This window comes from Emydura macquarii, unplaced genomic scaffold (genome assembly GCF_026122565.2).
Source record: "Emydura macquarii macquarii isolate MOO-44397 ecotype Brisbane River unplaced genomic scaffold, CSIRO-AGI_Emac_v2 contig_212, whole genome shotgun sequence".
Classification (NCBI taxonomy): Eukaryota; Metazoa; Chordata; order Testudines; family Chelidae; genus Emydura; species Emydura macquarii.
Genome location: NW_027130349.1, coordinates 4,622,321 through 4,640,636, shown reverse-complemented (window position 1 = coordinate 4,640,636; position 18,316 = coordinate 4,622,321). Strand labels below are relative to the sequence as shown.

The 18,316-nt window shown below is 41.0% G+C and overlaps 1 protein-coding gene across 4 annotated transcripts in view; it reads left to right on the top strand.

The window, feature by feature from the left end:
• Positions 1-18,316, top strand: part of LAMA3 (laminin subunit alpha 3) — a 164,520-nt gene that overhangs the window by 62,512 nt on the left and 83,692 nt on the right. For 3 of the 4 annotated variants that reach the window (XM_067546559.1, XM_067546549.1, XM_067546533.1), the window contains 9 exons: positions 859-958; positions 2,484-2,536; positions 2,808-2,913; positions 4,607-4,706; positions 8,521-8,677; positions 11,763-11,895; positions 13,557-13,699; positions 15,293-15,393; positions 15,505-15,658. In XM_067546559.1, coding sequence (XP_067402660.1) covers positions 859-958; positions 2,484-2,536; positions 2,808-2,913; positions 4,607-4,706; positions 8,521-8,677; positions 11,763-11,895; positions 13,557-13,699; positions 15,293-15,393; positions 15,505-15,658 — 1,047 coding nt within the window. The remainder of the gene's footprint in view (positions 1-858; positions 959-2,483; positions 2,537-2,807; positions 2,914-4,606; positions 4,707-8,520; positions 8,678-11,762; positions 11,896-13,556; positions 13,700-15,292; positions 15,394-15,504; positions 15,659-18,316) is intronic. The other variant, XM_067546542.1, reaches the window with a different exon arrangement.

The window sequence follows — 18,316 nt, the reverse complement described above, 5'->3', positions numbered from 1 at the left end:
TGCAAAACTACTCTGAGTTGATCAGACTCAAGCATAGAGGTTATAGGGTATAGAGCATATCACACATCCAAAGTTACATAGAAAACCTCTTCCTTTATATACATTTACACATTACATTGCATTTACTATACAACACACATTTTGGGATTGACTTGGTTAATTTGTAGGAACCTGTTCCTGTACTGCATGCTCTGTCCGTTTACTGTCCATGCATGACTTGCTCGTTTCTTCATTTTACGTTCCAGACTTATTTTGTCCATTGTTAACTGATTCATTGTAAATGGTTCCCTGGGTGTTCACCCTTACTTTAGCTGGTATAGACATTCTGTCTTTTAGATTACTAACTCATCTACCTATTTTAGTACAGACATTTTGTTTCCAATCTGCTGATTTGTTTACCTCCTGAATCCTGTCTCCCAAGAAATAAGGCCACATCGATGTCAAGCCAAGCCCAGTGTTACCATATGAGACTTCGCTTGGTAACTAACCTGGGTGTACTTTCCTGGGCTTAGTGAATTTTCACAGTTTGAAGTATACTTTTTCCCAAGAATTTGTTCTGAGATTTGTCTCAGCATCTATTGTTTAAATATTAATATAGTAAAAGTTCTGTATCCTGTCTTCTGGATATAAGTTAGCAAACTTCCTTTTGAATGCTATGTAAAATATCCTTTTCTGGAAATAAACAAGAGTGATGTAAGTTAGTGCTTTTCCCCTCTGTTGCACATTATTCAGATTCCTTCAAGTTCCATAGTAGAAAGAAATCTCAGTAGTTTCTCATAGTTCAAAGAACATTCTTTTCATTTTTTAAAATAATCTGGACATTGGAATGCCCAATGTTTGATTCTTTTCTGCCATTAGGGCTATTGTCAGTGTCTGCAGTATGTTGAAGGTCCTACGTGTAGCAGATGCAAACCACTTTACTGGAATCTGGCCAGAGAAAACCCTAATGGATGTACAGGTGAGATTTCATGCATGCATTTCTTCAGGTCATCAAAAATGGTTAAACTCTTTTTATGCATCTTCATCAGCGATAATGGTGACACAAAACTTCTATGTTGGCTATTGTAACCTCTGCTTCGTAACAGCAGATTTTCCATACTGCTGACATTTGATACCAAATTACCCATGATTCTTACACTTTTTTCAAAACTCAGACCCTTTCCTGGCACCAATATCTGAAGATGTTGGACCAAATTCTGCTCTCAGTTACACTGGTATAAATCAGGTGTAACCCTTTTGTGACTTCAGTGGAGTTTTGCAGGCTTTACACCATTATAACTTAGAACAGAATTTGCCCAAGTGGTTGGAGAAAATGTTCTTTCTCTTCTAATAGCTTATTCTTCTAAGTTATTCAGCATGAGAAAGCATTCTTATTGGCTTCCCAATTTATACAGCCTACTGTTGTTTATGTCTAAGTAAGATCACTGTGCAGTTTGCAGCTGGTACTCTGAAGCTGACAGCTGCAGTTAGTGAGGATGTATAACATCTGTTTTTAAATTGCAGAGCAACCTTTTTAATTTTTAAAGTCCCACTTCTTCCCGTATGTCTTTCTTCTAGTGGATTGCTTCACTGCAACCACCCAATGGGTGGAAAGATAAGGTATACAGCCAGCTCTAGCGCTACCACCAATATCTTTAAGATATCTTTACAGGACTGAATCCAGATGCAGCTCAGTTTGTATCTTCTCTGCAGAGACCAGTCACATCACCTCTCCACTATTCCCAATGTCAGTACAGACCTAGGAGTACTTCCTTGGATGCACAATGCACCTATGTCAGCAAAGATAGTTCCTGTAATATTTGTCTCATTTATATTTCATGAAGCAAACTGTAATTGTCCCATGGGTAGCACCGGAAAATAAGGAATACTCAGTCACCCTAGTTAGAAGGAGCTTTTTCTCCCTCCACACAAGCACCTCCAATGATTAGAGCAATATCACTCTTTGTTCTGGGTAGAAAGAAAGACAAACAATTCCACAACATCAATTCAATCCTGTTTTGGTAAAAGACAAATTAGAATATTTCAGACCAGTGTGTGGATGGTAACTGCCCAGTTGTGCAACTGAGTGAAGAACACAAGAAGCCCTCACCCTTTCTCCCTTTCCTTTTCCTCTCCCCTAATCCCAGTATCCCTATGCTAGTCAAGGACTGGCCACAGCTGTACTTCCTGTGCTCTCCTGAGGGAAGGGCTTGCTCTGTGCTAGCATTGTCTGGGGTGCAAGCTATTGCCAATGTGGCAGTGGTGAGGTAGTGCCATAGCCTGGCCTTACTCTCTTTCCGCCCTACACTTGCCATAAAGCAGTGTATTCTGCACTCCTGAGAAGTGGGTGTTCCTCCTGCATGTCTTAGAACTCCAGAAGGCAGTGTGGCGTCCAAAGAAAATTCACATTAATGCTCAGTGAATCGCTATTTCAGATTCTGTTGCCTTTGTTCCAAAGGCTTTCTAGGAAGATGAAATTCAGGTCAACGTGTCTGTCTTCACAGAGTGCCAGTGTGATGTGAGTGGAACACTAAGTGGAGTCGGAGAGTGTCAGCAGGTAAATAGAGATTAAACTTGCATAAAAATGAATTGTTTTAACACTCAGCAGGGTAGATTATCTTTGTAAGGACAAATAACTAGTGACATTCCAGGTATATTATATAAAACTTCCCTTGCAAGTTTTTAGTCTGTCTATCCAAGGTGACAGATAACAACAGTAATAGCCTGAAAATACCTTATTTGTTCAGGTCAGGATTTTTTTTCCTTTTAGAATAAGAAATATTGAAAGAAAAGTTGAAACCATCCTGATCAAATCATTTTCTCTCCAGAAGAATGGTGACTGTCATTGCAAGCCTGATGTTTGTGGAGGTTCCTGTGACACTTGTGAAGCTGGTTATTATGCTCTGGAAAACAGAAATTACTTTGGGTGCCAAGGTAAAATGGAAAATGAGTGTTTCCAACAGAATAGCTACATATAAGAGAAGTGTCTTTAAAATTCCAAGGGCCACATTTGCAGAACATAGCCTCTGTTTGAACACTAAACCACACATATGTGCAGTTTTTACACTATCACTTGTGAATGAGCATCATAAATGTAGAAGTGCAAACCCCAGTTTAAGCATGCAGACTGAGCTCATTCATGAGCAATTAGTTTTGCTCATGAATATTCCCTCATCTTCCTTAAAGCTGTCTGCACCAGTTAAGCCACCTGTTTCCATCTAAAGGGACAAGGAACAGTGCAGATGTTTCTATAGCATACAGAGCCTCTATATGCTGTAGGCTGATACCTTTCCCACTTTGAGGAGGTTTAAACAAAGCGGAAAGCCCTGTGAAGTGTTTGCAAGCCGAAGTAAATTTCACTGAAACAACACATGTGGAAAGACCTAAATATCACAACTAAATAGACTTTGAAACAAGATATTTGAAAATTATTTTCCTTTTACTTTCTTTTCGGAACCTTAGAGCAGGGTTACTTGTTTCTTCTGCAAGAATTAATAACGTCATTGATGCCTATAAGAACTGCAGCACCATCCTGTGTTTAGCTGTTTGTAATGTCATCAGCTGCTGCGAGAAAAACATAAAAAGCTGAATTCAGGTCTTAGCAGGTTGCAGACTGCTTTTTTTCCTCCTTAGATGCACTTGAATGTCATTTTAAGCCTTCTCCAATAGGCCCTAGCCCAAAAAATATTGAAATTGCTGGAAACATTCCCATACACTTCATTGGGCTTTGGATCAGTCCCTTAACGATTTGAGATTTTAAAATATATTTTTAGATCATTTCAATTCTGTATGCAATCACTTCTTCAGTGTGCAGAGTTATAAATTATGGCCAAAATTATCAAACCCAGTTAACAAAAGCAAAGTGCCTAAGTAAAAGTGGTCTGATTTTCAAAGGGTTGAGCACTTGCAGTTTCCATTGATTCCCGTGGGATTTATGGGTGCTCAGCACTTCAGAAAAACAGGCCACTTATATTTTGGTGCTTAGATATGGATTTAGGAACCTTGAGGCATTTAGCTTTGAAAATTTTGGCTCAGCTATACTTTTAAAGATGTCCTTATTTTGTGTCTGAAATCCTGTTTGGTGTATCAAGTCCATAGTTTGTCCAGTATTTTTTCAAAAGTTATGCATATACAAATATGATTTTATACTTTGTACCACAAATCAAAACACAGCAGTAGCTGTCCCTCAAAAATAAACTTTATTTTGTAATTTGCATGCGTTTGTTCTTTATTTTCTTGAAAAATAAGCTGCCACTCTGTTCCCACTGCATGCTCCTTTTAACAATCATTCTTGAAATCCACCCCATTGAATAGAAGATATGAATGCTTATACTGCTACACCTTAATCACAGCAAAGCAGTAAGCATGACTTGTATTTATGATTTAGAAGTTTGACCAAGAAATTTTATGTCATGTTTTAAAAGAAAGAACTCATGAGAAGCCAGAAATAACTGAAATATGTATAACTGTATTAACATTTATTTGAAAATCTCATAAGGGAGTCTGAAGGGGGGGAATTTGCATTGCCACTTAACAGCAGTTTAATTAGAGGAAGTGAGATGTGTTCTCTGATAATGTTTCTTACACTTCCTGTTGAAAAACATGACTTCTGTTCTTTACCTGACAGGCTGCCAATGTGATGTCGGAGGATCTGTCAGTCTCATGTGCAGCGAGGCATCAGGTGCCTGCCAGTGCAGAAACCACATAGTGGGAATGACCTGTCAGATGTAAGTCTTGCTGTGATTAAATTTTAGGCTACCTCTACACTTGGCTCTGGGGTGCAATTCCCATCTTGCATAGAGATACTCAAGCTAGCTCGCTAAAAGTAGTAGTGTAGCCAACATTGCACAGGCAGTGGCCTGTGTGTGGCCTCAGATGCCCTGAGTACCAACCTGCTCGAACTCCCTGTGTACATATTTGGGACGTCTAGCCCCTCCCAATACTCGCCACTGCCTGTGTTACCGAGGCTACCCTACTATTTTTAGCGAGCTAGTTCAAATAGATTTAGTGCAAGGATGTCTGCACAAGCTGGGATTCTTCAAATGCTTGCTCATGTCCTTTCCATGTTAGGTGGTGGATCTGTTGATAAACAACACAAACCAACTTTGATCCCGGTGCAGAGAATAGAATTTATTGGGGCAGTGCTCGACTCCTACCTACCAGAGGCCAGGTTCAGATCTATGTTGGATCTAATCGCCCGGGTCACAGCTCATCCACTTAGGACCACTCAAACTGTTAGGGCACATTGGCAGCATGTACCTCACCACGTATTACATGAGGCTGCACCTCAGACCCTTGCAGATGTGGCTGGTGTCAGTCTACTCCCTGAGGAGACACCACTTGGACTTGGTACTCACGATTCCGTTGCCCGTCTTGGCCTCTCTGATATGGTGGTCAGATCCAAGTTCCAGAATAGAAGGGGTACCTTTCGCGGCCCTGTGGCCAACAGTGACGTTGGTATCATATGTGTCAGACCTGGGTTGAGGAGTCCACCTCAGCAATCTCAGAACCCAAGATTTCTGGTCCCAGAAGGAACTATCCCTGCATATAAATGTCAGGGAGGTCAGGGCAATATGCTTTGCCTACAAAGTATTCCTCTCCCAGCTCTCAGGCAAAGTCGTGCAGGTCTTGACGGACAACACTTCTTCGATGTTCTATGCCAACAAGTAAGGTGGAGCTTGATCCTCAGCCCTGTGCCAAGAAGCCCTCTGACTGCGGGACTTGTGTGTGAAACAAGACGTTCACCTAGAGGCCTCACACCTCCCGGGAGATCGGAATATGTTGGCGGATCACCTCAGCTGGCCCTTTTCCTCCCATTATGAGTGGTCTCTTCATCCAGAGATCACAAGGGTCATCTTCCAGAGGTGGGGGACTCCTCAGGTAGACATGTTCGCCACCAGACTGAACAGGAAATGCCATCGGTTCTGTTCAAGGCACAGGCTCACCAAGGGATCGCTGTCTGATGCCTTTCTGCTATCATGGACAGATGACTTGCAGTACGCCTTTCCACCGATACCCTTGCATAAGGTCCTCCTGAAGATCAAGAGGGATAAAGTGAGAGTTATCATGATAGCCCCAACGTAGCCTCCCCAGCGTTGGTTCGGCATGGTGCTAGATTTAGTGGTGACTTCCCCAGTAGTGCTTCCAACCCATCCAGACTTGATTTTGCAAGACCGCGGCCAGCTGCTCCGTCTGAACCTTGCCTCCTTGCACCTGACAGCGCGGCTGGTGTATGGCTAAACCCCGAGGAGTGGACCTGCTCTGAGCAGGTCCAGCAAGTTTAGCTAGGTAGCAGGAAATCCTCCACAGGGCTACCTACGTGGCTAAGTGGAATTGTTTCACTTGTTGGGCCTCTGAACGGAACCTTCCTCCTTCTCAGTCTTCTCTGCAATCCATCTTGGACTAACAGCGCCACCTAAAGTATCAGGGTCTGGCTCTGTCAACGGTCAAGATTCACTTGGCAGCCATCTTGGCCTTCCAGCCTCTGGTTCAGGGCAAATCAGTCTTCTCCCACATGATGACAATCAGATTCCTCCAGGGCTTAGAAAGACTCTACCCATGGGTCTACGACGTGATTCCCCCTTGGAATCTAAACCTGATCCTGTCAAGGCTTATGGGGCTCCCCTTTGAGCCTCTGTTGTCTTGTTCTCTACTAGTCCTTTTGTGGAAGGTGGCAATTTGGGCAGAAGAGTCTCCAAAATCAAAGCCCTGACTTCAGAATGCCCTATATATAGTGTTCTTCAAAGACAATGTCCTTCTGTGCCCCCTCCCAGCCTTCCTACCAAAGGTGGTGTCACTGTTCCATAACAACCAGGACATTTTACTGCCTGTTTTCTTTCCAGAGCCCCACAGCACTGATGAGGAAAGTTATTTACATTCTTTAAATATCAGATGGGCCCTGGCCTTCTATATAGAAAGGACTAAACCCTTCCGCAAGTCTACGTAGCTTTTCATCGCTGTGGTGGACAGGATGAAAGATCTCCCGGTGTCATCCCAAAGGATCTCATCCTGAATCACTGCCTGCATCCAGACTTGCTACGAGCAGGCAAAAGTCTCCCCTCTGGCTATTATGACAGCTCACTCTGCAAGAGCACAGGCATCAGCAGCAGGGTTCCTCCTGCAGATACCAATCCAGGACATCTACAGGGCTGCAATCTGGTCATCAGTCCATACCTTTGTGTCCCACTATGCCATCACTCAACAGATCCATGACAATGCCAGTTTTGGCAAAGCTATGTTGCAATCAGCACATCCGCGAACTCCTAGCCCACCTCCAGAGACACCGTTTATGAGTCATCTAACATGGAATGCACATAAGCAAGCACTCAAAGAAGAAAAAACGTTTACTAACCTTTCATAACTGTTGTTCTTTGAGATGTGTTGCTCCCGTCCATACCATGACCCACCCTCCTTCCCTTCTGTCAGAGTTACTGGCAAGAAGGAACTGAGAGGATGTGGAGCTGGCGGCGCCCTTATACCAGCGCACATGCATGTGGCTCCAGAGGGTGCTAGAGCTGATCCTACAGATACCACTAAGGTAAAAATCTCCAACAACTATACACTTGGGGCACACACATCTACCCTGGAATGGACATGAGTAACACATCTCAAAGAATAACAGTTATGAAATGTTAGTAACCATTTTATTGCATGCCAGCTCCACGCGTAGATGTAACCACAGTTCATGCTTCAAAACAAGCATTTAAAACTGCCCAGGATTCCCTGGTATTTTTTCACATGATGAGTTTGTTGATAAATTAGCTGGTAGGCCATGGTATCGGCTATTCTGCAGGTGCTTTTTGCTCACCACTGTCTTTCAACTTTATATTTATGGCTTTTGATACTCCATTTAATTAATAATCAATTCCATCTTTTGCAATAGCGTTGCATATGTGGTTTTAAAAAATAAAATGAACCAAGTTTCCTTCTCAGTCATGTCACAATAGAGCTGCACCAATATAATGGAGAACAGAATTTAGCTCATTAACAGAAGGATTTTGAATTCTTCCTATTATCATACATTCCTGTTGCCATCAGGAATGTACTAACCAGAATTCAGAGGATTCCACTGTCACCAGCCTGCCACCACCTCCGTGCTTCATTTTCTCAATGGAAAGTCATACAGAGATTAGCTAATACTTTCAAATTGCATTGCTGGGTAGAGGTTTCTTGCTATTCTGAGTATTAACACATGCACCCCATCCACATGTGAAATGATATCCAGGCAACACATAGCAGATTAACTGATGTCATAAATTTATCATGCAGATTTGGCCTAGGTGATGGTATGATGATAGGATAATGAATTTAGGTTGGTCTCATTACTTACAAATGGTGAGACAACAAGTGAATTTGTCAGATGACCCAAAAAACAGTTACTTCCAAAATGATATGTGAGATGCTGTGAGCAGTTGTAATTGTATTTTTATTGGTAACAGTGTGACAGTTAACAATGAGGCGTTACAATTTTTTTATATAGAGAAACTCAAACATTCAGAGAAACCAAATAGCTCCTCCATGTTTGTTTTTTCTTTATGAAAGGCCTGAAAAGAACTACTTTTTCCCTGATTTACACCACATGAAGTTCGAGATAGAAGATGGTATCACTGGGAGTGGAAGAGGCATTCGGTTTGGTTATGACCCTCAAGAATTTCCTGGCTTTAGTTGGAGAGGATATGCACGGATGTCTTCCATACAAGTATGTCATTGACTAAATACTATTGGATGAAAATGCAGCCCTTGGGGCTTATGTTTCTTTAATATTGCTACTTGCATGTAAAGTCTTGGAGGATGTCAAAATAAAGTATGCCCTTGCATCTTCACAGCAGCTTCCCAGAAGCCCACTCTCCCTTGCTGCTTGCACTGGGTGAAGACAAATAGGAGCGTACGTCAGTAGGATTGACACATTTGTATGGTAGCAAATAGTCCTGCTGATTGTTGAGTAAAGCAACAGCATGCAAGCAAAAATGTGACTGTCCATGAATATTACGATTTCTTGTGGTTGTTTACAAGTCAGTTTGTCAGCAGCAGAGTCTGAGTGAGAAAATCAAAGGAAGAAAGTGTCCATCATCTGACATTGTGTCTAGGGCAGGAGTTAGAAGATTTGCACTGAATTCAGAGAAAGAAACTGTGAATTATAAAACAGTAAATTTAGGCAATGAAGACTAGTTGGTCACTGTCCTTCAATGTGTGGTTCTGATTTTAAATTGGTAGAGATTAAATCTGCAGTTCTTAGAAAAATTTATGTCCAGTTTTGGTAGGGTTTTTGAGGACCAATGGGGCAACCATAAACGGAAAGGTAAGTACATAACCATTAAGCAAGTTAAGCATTTTCCTTTTTCCTCTTCATTAGTTGCTCTTTGTTTCTCTTTTTCACCCTGGGACTCTTTTTGTTAACTCTCTGAAATAACTCTACATTCACAAAAGCTACTCTTCTAAGATCTGATTTCTTCTGCTCTACACCTTTGTTTCATATCTACTTGACATTTTATGAAGAAGGTAATAGAATAATTTAGACCCTGGTCTGCAAAAACACATGTGCATAACTTTACCTGCATGAGTAAAACTATACATTTATGTAAGGTTTTGTGGGATATGAACCTTAGATAGTTGTATTGTTGCAGAATAGCTGAATTACCTGCACGCTCCTTATATCAAAGGGCATTCTGGATTTTGACATAGCTTACCCATGTCTCGCTGGGCAATGAAACAATTACCTTTGGGGCTGACACATTGTTATGTGATATACTAATGCAACAACTTTTTGTGGAAGGAGACTATCTAGAAGATAGCAGTGTTGTCATTCAGGTGAAATCATTAGTCAGTGTACGACCTTAGAAGGAGCTACGAGTACACTATCATGCCACCAATGTGTTTTAATATGCTTCAATATGACACCCAAATTTTAAAATGTTGGCCTAAGCAACTTTCCCAAGTCTGTGCTATATCTTGGTCTAGGCCCTGCCCCCTTGTCTAAAACACAAGACTATTCGCTCCTCCCCACTGGCATCTTCCTTCTGTCTATGTCTGTTCACCCTTGCTTTCCTGTCTATACTCCCAAACCTTCCCATCATGTCTCAAATGCTATTCTGTCACTGAGCTTCAGGCTTCTTTTTCTTTTGCCTTTTCTCTGTCATATATATTCTTTCAATCTTTCCTCTTCTGCTTCTCTCCCAGCCTCAGTCCCCTGAACTATCACTCTTCTCCCTTCAAAAAAAATTGTAAAAGTTTCTCCTATTTTTCTGTATTTTCTGTTGAGCTTTCCTTTCTGCTGCCCTATCCTTCTGCCCTCTGTTATACTTATTTATTCACCTGCTCTCTATAGCTGTCCCATTTCTAGATTCTCCTCTGCTCTCCTGCTTTCCTTTTTTTTTTTTTTTTTTTTTTAAATAAAGGGCAGGTCTATATAAAAATATTCTTCTTCTCCAATGATGACCAGTAAGCGCATGCTCTGAAAATAGCATATAAGGCCTGTCTTGGTGGCATTAGCCCTGAGCTAACTTTCAGAGATCAGAGAAAGTGAGGTCTTCAGAAGGGGAGCCTTATTGGGTGATCTTTGTTCTGGAAGGTAGGGAAAGTGAAATGTGTGTGTGCTTGAAAGGGAGAACAGACCAAGATGGTGGTGGTAATGTAAAGAGACAGTCCCCTGGGCATGTTGAAAAGGGGAGAGAGAAGGTTAGGAGATGTGAACCATGAAGAGAGGGAAGCATAGGTGGAATGGAAAAATGAGGCAAGGGGAACCCTTGAGGTTGTGCTAAGTCTGTTCATTTGCTGTTCCACCACCAATCACTGAATCCCTCTGCGTGTCTGCATAAGTCTCCCGTTCGGCTGCCACTGCTGTGGAAGCTTTACATAGATAATGTGCTGTGTGAATTGTGTTATCTGAGGATGCACTGCCAGTTAGTAACTGAGATGAGGCACTTGGTTCCAGAAATGTCAGTTTATCTGAAGAGCAAAGATATAACCAGAGCCACCATGAGTGTATCAAGTGAGGAGATCTGCTGGAGATCAGAAGAAAGTGCAATGACATTCCAAGACTTTTGTGTGCTTTTAGAATTTTGCGTGGGATCTAGGACCTGGACAGGTAATTCTGGGTTATTATCCAGGAATCCAGACAAACCTCGTTACCATATGCCTGTTTTAAGGCATTGTGTGAGCAAGTGTAGGATTCCAACACAGAACTGTCCACCATTCACGGCGTAGTATGAACATTTGCCTTGACTCTGCTTTTCCAGGACTAGCTGGATAAGACACTATTCAATATCAGTGTTTTACCTCCGTGGAGTGTTTTTCTCTATATTCTTTCATATGCTACCATGAATTTTCTTTCCTGTTATGGAGTTTGTCCTTGCTAAATGGTTTCTATAACTTTTCTCTCCTTGAGTGGTAGTGTTAAATAATATACTTTCCTTTCTTCCTTTTTTCCTTCTTTTTATTTTTCCCAGCCAGAGGTGGTTGTTGTGCCTGTCACTGTGACTTCCTCTAAGCTCTTCTGCCTAGTACTCCGCTATGTCAGCCTGGTTTCAAAGAGCTCTAAAGGGAGGATCTCAGTTGCTGAGGGGAAACATTTTGACACTAATTATACTTGTAAGTGAATTAATTTTCTTGTTAGGCTTGCCTGTCTTCGCTCGTCATACACCAGCATTGTTGCTTCTGTGCATATTTGTCTGCATATGTGTGTGTGTTTATTTTCTTTGAGAATTTAGCGTTTTGCTTGCATGACTTCTAACTGTTTATCCATTCAGCACTTTATGGCTGTTTGTGTATTAACTTCCATTTTACAGAATGAAGTGAGGGTAACGCTGAATGTGGAGAAATCAAACCTCTGCTTATTTCGTGTTATCTTGAGATATATTAACCCCGGAATTGAAATGGTATCTGGCCGCATAACTGCTTATCAATCTCGGCCTGAAAAAGGTAGGTAAAACATAATGGCAGGACAGAGCAGATGACTGAGTGTTAGATCAGAGAAACATTTTTGTACTTTCAGCCAAGCTTAACTAATAATGTAATTGAAATGTATTGTTTTAACAACTTCGAGTGCAATGTCTTTTTCTAGTGTGCTCTGCTGTAACTAATGCTGCCTGTGTTTGCATGATACTTCTTGACTTCATTATTAATAATTATTTTTAGATATCTAGTTTACCAACTTTAATATTTTCAGTACTGACATAGATGCTTCATATCGGCAGTTCTGGGAAGCTTTCAGCGAGTTTAACAGGACTCAATTTGACTTAGTTGCATTTTCAGTCTACGAATAATATTTATATTCAAAAGCTGCTTGGCTCCTGTCTTCACTCAGTGAATAATATTTAACAATGATTCTGATCCACGTATGTTGGATCTGGTTACAGTCATCAACAGAATTTGGAGTGATTGGATTTGGGGTTTTGGTTCAGACCATTATGGAGATAAGGACTCCAGATTCTCCATGTCTAGGAGGAGTGGAGGTGGGTCTGATTTTGGGGTTTGGTTCAAATCTATTTCTTACCTATTTTTAAGTGTAAGATTAGTATTATCTTACAGTAGGTTTTGTAGTGTAGTCATACACTTTTATAATATGGACTAGACCAGGACTTACAGGGATTTCTACATGGCAAATAAAACCCTGTGGCAACGAGTCTCAGAGACTAGGTCTATGGACTCAGATTCTCAGATTGTGCTACAGTACCAGAAATAGCCATTTAGCTGTTGGGATTCAGGCTGGAGCTTGGGCTGTGAAATCTGAATGGGAGAAGTGGGGTGTTTCAGAGCCTGAACTCCACTGAGCCCAAACATCTATGTGGCCAATTTTAGTGCCATTATGCGAGCCTGAATCTGTAGATCTGAGATTCTCTGCCGCAGAGATGGTTTTTGCAGTGTTGCTGTATCTTTAAAGACTCTGTGTGACCACACAGCAGCACAGGCTGTGTTGATTGGTCGGGGAGATGAGAGCCGAAGGGAAATACCTGGGTCCTTGTCTGTAATAGGGCTTCAATCAAGAATGCTCTTTATATTCATTGCAATTGACTCCCATTTCTTCTCTTCCGTGAGGGACACTGCAACTACGTTATTACTGTGTATTAACTGTACAGAAATCCTCTTAAATTACAATTAGTAACTAAAATTGTAGATGCTTATCAGAACCTCTTGAGTCCACAGAATTTGGCTGGAAATCACATGAGAACAGGCTGTCTCATAAGATTTCCATTACCTGCTGCTTTGGATCAGCTGAAAATTCCACCATGTTGGCCTTTTGTTGTCTTTATTAAGGCAATGTGTAGACAGATGGAATGAAAAATAATGGAAAGGGAAAGTGACGCAAATGTTTCAGAATGCTCCCAAACAGTGGGAAAAGTTCAGGGGGAAATAGAGGTGTTGCTTATTTTTCTAAATCACTTCACTTGAGCCCATTGAGAACAAAGAGGACAATAATCACATAGACCTGGGGCTTCGGATGTACATTGTGGGATGTATTCCTAGTGCATGCTGAAAAAGCAGTGTTGATCAGTTGCTCTCAGTCTGATCTTAATGAGCATTGAGAAAATTGAGTCATTTGACATATCCAATATTATTGTTAATTTATTTTTTGCTGGCAGGGACTACTCAAAGCAAAGACATTGTCTTCCCACCCAGTAAGGATCCAGCTTTTGTCACTGTCCCAGGAAACAGCTTTGCAGATCCATTCTCACTTATTCCAGGAACATGGATTGTCAATATTATGGCAGAGGGAGTCCTCCTGGTAAGAAAATGACTGAGGAAAAATATTTTAAGTTCTTGAGAACAGAATTTATTTGGAAGAGTTTGAGAGAGAATGATAGAAACACCTCAGAATTAGTTGTCAGGAAGATTTCTGTAAAGGACATGAAACTCAATACTAGAGGAGAGCACAGTGTGATTTTGGAATAAAAAATTGAGAAATTTTACAAATCCGCGTTTAATCTTTTTCTCTTATTTGAATTTCACATGCCCTTGTTTTATATGTATCAGACCTTTAAATATATCTAGACTGTGGCTCTTCTTTGGATACCCTTTTTTAAAAAAACTCAGAGATGCTTATACAAACCTATAATCATCACGTTTCAGGCATATCCAGATGTCTTATCCAAAATTTGGGTCAGTTCTAGTTTGAAACCCTTTCCATAGAGTTAGAGCCAATCCTGAAAAGCCCACATGAATCATTTCACTCATGACAGCAATCCAAGTTTTCATGTGTTTGATGGATCAAGCCCTTAATATGTTGATGAAGATCCCATGGAAGGGAACTCTCTCAGAGAAAATATAAAAGAGGAACTCCGCCTTTAATAAGTTGTTTTCTAAATGTTTTCTTCTTTCACTGCCTACAAAAATGGCAAACTATCCATTACAAAGATTCAGAAAAGTTAGTACAAAGTATAAAAAAGGCAAAATGTTTCAAGTGATCCCTTATGAAACACCCAAAATATGTATAATCACAATGAAATCATGCTGATATCAACTTGTATTTTTTAACATTTTTAGCATGAATCAGAAACAAACACCTTCAATCGTCAAGCCCATGGCTGCACTAAAATATATGGGATAGATTACATAATGATTAAAGTACAATTAAACCTTGTTTCTTGCCTATAATAGCAATATTTATTAGGTTTTGTTGTCTGTTCTCTCCATAGCTTTGAAAGAGGACTTGCTGATTATCCTAACAAATCATATTATTTATTTCTTACAATAAAACGTCAATAAACAAAACTTCAAACTGTATACTGAAGTTTATTGATTTTAAAGTTAGATAGGTAGATCAATAGAGCCAGAGTTTTAAATTGGGCCTTCTTTTTTATACATGTTTTAACTTTATTTAATGCACTGAATTTGTGTGCACAATCAGTTTGGTGCAAATATAAAGGCCTTATTTGCATACGTGAGCAAGCACAAGTGTTTTTTGTGCACGTGAATTCAACATCTTGAATGAACAGGTGAACAATGTGCAGAAGCAATTGTGTACATAAAGTTGTGTTTATGTAACCCATGCTTACACCACGTGGCATTCTGTCCCCCTCTAGTGGTTAGACCGCACAGAAGTTTGAGTCAGCTACAGCTCTGAGCTGGGAAACCTGCATCTCTTGGCTTAAGCAATAAAGGTGTATGCTGTTAGATCTGTCAGTCCTGAAACTAATCTTTCCTGCTGACAAGCCACCCAGGGATAAATAGAACATGGCCAAATTCCTCTTGCAGTTATGCTCCATAAAATCATTGGTGTGGTTGGTTTGATTTTCCAGTCGTTTGTTTTAAAAGTATAGAGATGTATATTTTATAATTTTCTGTGTGCTCTTATAGGAATCACATTCTTTGTTCTTAGGATTACCTGGTGCTGTTACCTAGTGATTACTATGAAGCGTCCATCTTGCAATTACAAGTTACAGAGCCTTGCACTTATTCAAGACGTGCTGCGAGAGATAAGTTAGTAAATATACTGTATAATAAACTGATTACCCTGAACCACTTCAATGATTTTCTTATAAAGTTGTAGTTGGTAGTTATGATATCATGATGTTTTGCTTTGTTTTAAAGCTGTTTGCTTTATCAGCATTTACCACTAGCCAGATTTTCCTGTGTCCTTGGTTCAGAGGCAACACATCTCTTGCTTGGTGGAGAGTACAGAAAAATAGCTGTCCGACAGCCAACTCTGGAGCATCCAGTGATGTCACACATCAGTGGAAGAGAGGTCAGATTCCTGTGTACATACTAACAGATGCTAATTAGAGTAATGCTTTTGTTGCTAATTGTACGTTCGCTGGGATAGTGTGACCTTCAACTTCACACCCGCAGCATCCACATGGGGATGTTGTAGCACAGCACTTTTGTGAGCACTACCTAGTCACACCTCTTTAGTCCAAACTGAAGGCCAGTGTGGACATGCCTTAAAATCAGAATCTGGTTCATCGACTAATCTCATACATCCCTGCAAGAAATATACAGCTGTGGTTTAAGTGACTGCTTTAGTCTATCAAAGGTCAAAAAGTTTTGCAAAGAATCCTTCTTTGAGTAATGTCCCTATGGGTGTTCCATGGTAAGTGTACTTGTGTCCCTGCCCTGCTGATCGGAGAATTTTGGTAGTTGTGTCTGTTAGGCCCGCGCATATGCTGACTCCCCCTGTGCTGCACCATAAGGCTAGTCAGTGTGCGCTGGCTAAGCCGCCTCAGTTCCTTCTCAGTTGCCCTTGGCTAGAGACGGAGCTATTCGCTGTTCATTAGGATCATGCTTATAGTAAGTGAGAGCTTAAGGCCTGTAAAACAGGCTAAGGCCTAAATGGAAAAAGCCGAGTGAACAGAAGTATAAGGGGTCACTCAAGTTAACTGAAATTGGCACAGGAAAGTGCTGATACTGCAAGATTGCCAAAATATTACTAAAATATGTAGCAGGTATAGGAGGTACCAAGATACTAACTCTCTAAAATTACACTTTTATGGATAGAAATGACAAAATGTGATACATGGAGTTATTTTGCCCAAATCAGCCAATCAACGAAAAAAGGTGGTATTAAACTACATCAATAGGGTGGCAAGTACCTACATCAAAGGGGGCAGAACGAAAGTGTATGTAACAATGTATAAAAGAGGGTGTCAGAGGGAATACCGGCGTCCAGTCTAGGGGATAACGGAAAGTCCCGCCGTTAGGCCGAGGCCATTGTAACGCCGCCTATGCGAAACTGACCCAGAGATACTCTGTAAGTCATTTCTCATTGTGCCGCACGCAATAAACCTGGCCTGGGTGCCTTCGTTGCTCAGCTAATCTGTGGTCGTGTCGACTCATTCGATCGTGAGAGCCGTCTCCGTTTCCTGATCAGAGCTGGGACAGCATCTACATGGGGACACAGGCACGCAGCCTACACTGATAAACATCGGTGACCAACACACCGATTACAACAGTGCTCTATTCACTTTTGTTCCGATAGTCTGTTAGTAGTATAGGTATAGTTGTTCTTTACCCTCTTTGTTATTTTGCCCCAAAAATTTATCCCTAAGGTAAGCTCTCCATGTCACGTGAATCAACTGATTCACCTTCCAACTTTCTACCACAAGCCTCACCAAGACAATAGGGAGGCTATATTACATACCTTAGATGTCAGGAGAGCCCTGGCCTTCTACTTAGATAGGACAAGAGCTTTCAGGAAGTCTCCTAGACTTTTCCTTTCCATTGCAGACAGATCCAAGGGCTCAATAATATCAACCCAAAGGCTCTCTAAGTGGGTCTCGAACTGCATTAGACAATATTACCAAGATCGCAACATGACCCCTGCAGATTTGATTCTTACACATTCCACAAGGTCCATTTCCTCGTCCATTGCCTTCTTCAAGAATGTCTCTACCTCCGAGATCTGTAGAGAGGCGACATGGGCGTCTGTTCGTACCTTTGCAGAACATTATGCGATTACTGATGACTCCACCTCTGATGCCATCTTCGGCTCCACAGTACGGTCATCTATAACTGACAAGACTCCAAAGTCCCAACCCACCAGCAGGGATACTGCTCGGGAATCATCTACCATGGAGCATCCATAGGGATGCTACTCAAAGAAAAAGAAACAGCAGTTACTCACCTTGTGTAGTAACGATGGTTCTTCGAGATGTGTGTCCCTGTGGGTGCTCCACAATCTACGCTCCTCCCCTCTACTTTGGCATTCTTGTCAATGACTCTGCAGTAGGAAAGGAACTGAGGAGGGTTAGCCCCCGCGTGCTGGCTACTCTCATGGCGCAGCATGAGGATGATACAGCGCATGCATGGGCCTAACGGACACTACTACCAAAGTTCTCTTTAGGGACACAAATACCACCTACCTTGGAGCACTCATAGGGGGACACATCTCGAAGAACCATCGTTACTGCACAAGGTGAGTAACTTCTTCATTGCAATCCCTCAGTTGTAGGTAGCTCATGTACTATCAAACAGTCTGTTTTAGAAATAATGGGTTTCATTTGTCCGTAACAATAACATACAAAAGTAATATAAAATTTAGTATTTTGTGATTTCTTAAATATATATCTATATGTATATCAGTATACATTTGTTCTATTAATGGCTGCATTTTTTTTTAAAATCAAACAATTATGCCAAAGTATATCCATTAAAACAGGGTCTCATGCTTTATCATATAAAGTTGTGTAGTAATACATTATTGGAAAAATATAACACTAACCTCTATGATCTAATTCTGTACATGGGAACGACATATAAAGATAATGACTCCTTTTGGCTCCTGTTAATATCTTCTGACCCAGCTCACTCTTGAAAATCAGTATTGAAGCAGGAACAGTCATACACCAAAGGCCCTGATCCTTTTAACACTTACACATGTTCCTGACTTTACCCATGTGAATACTCC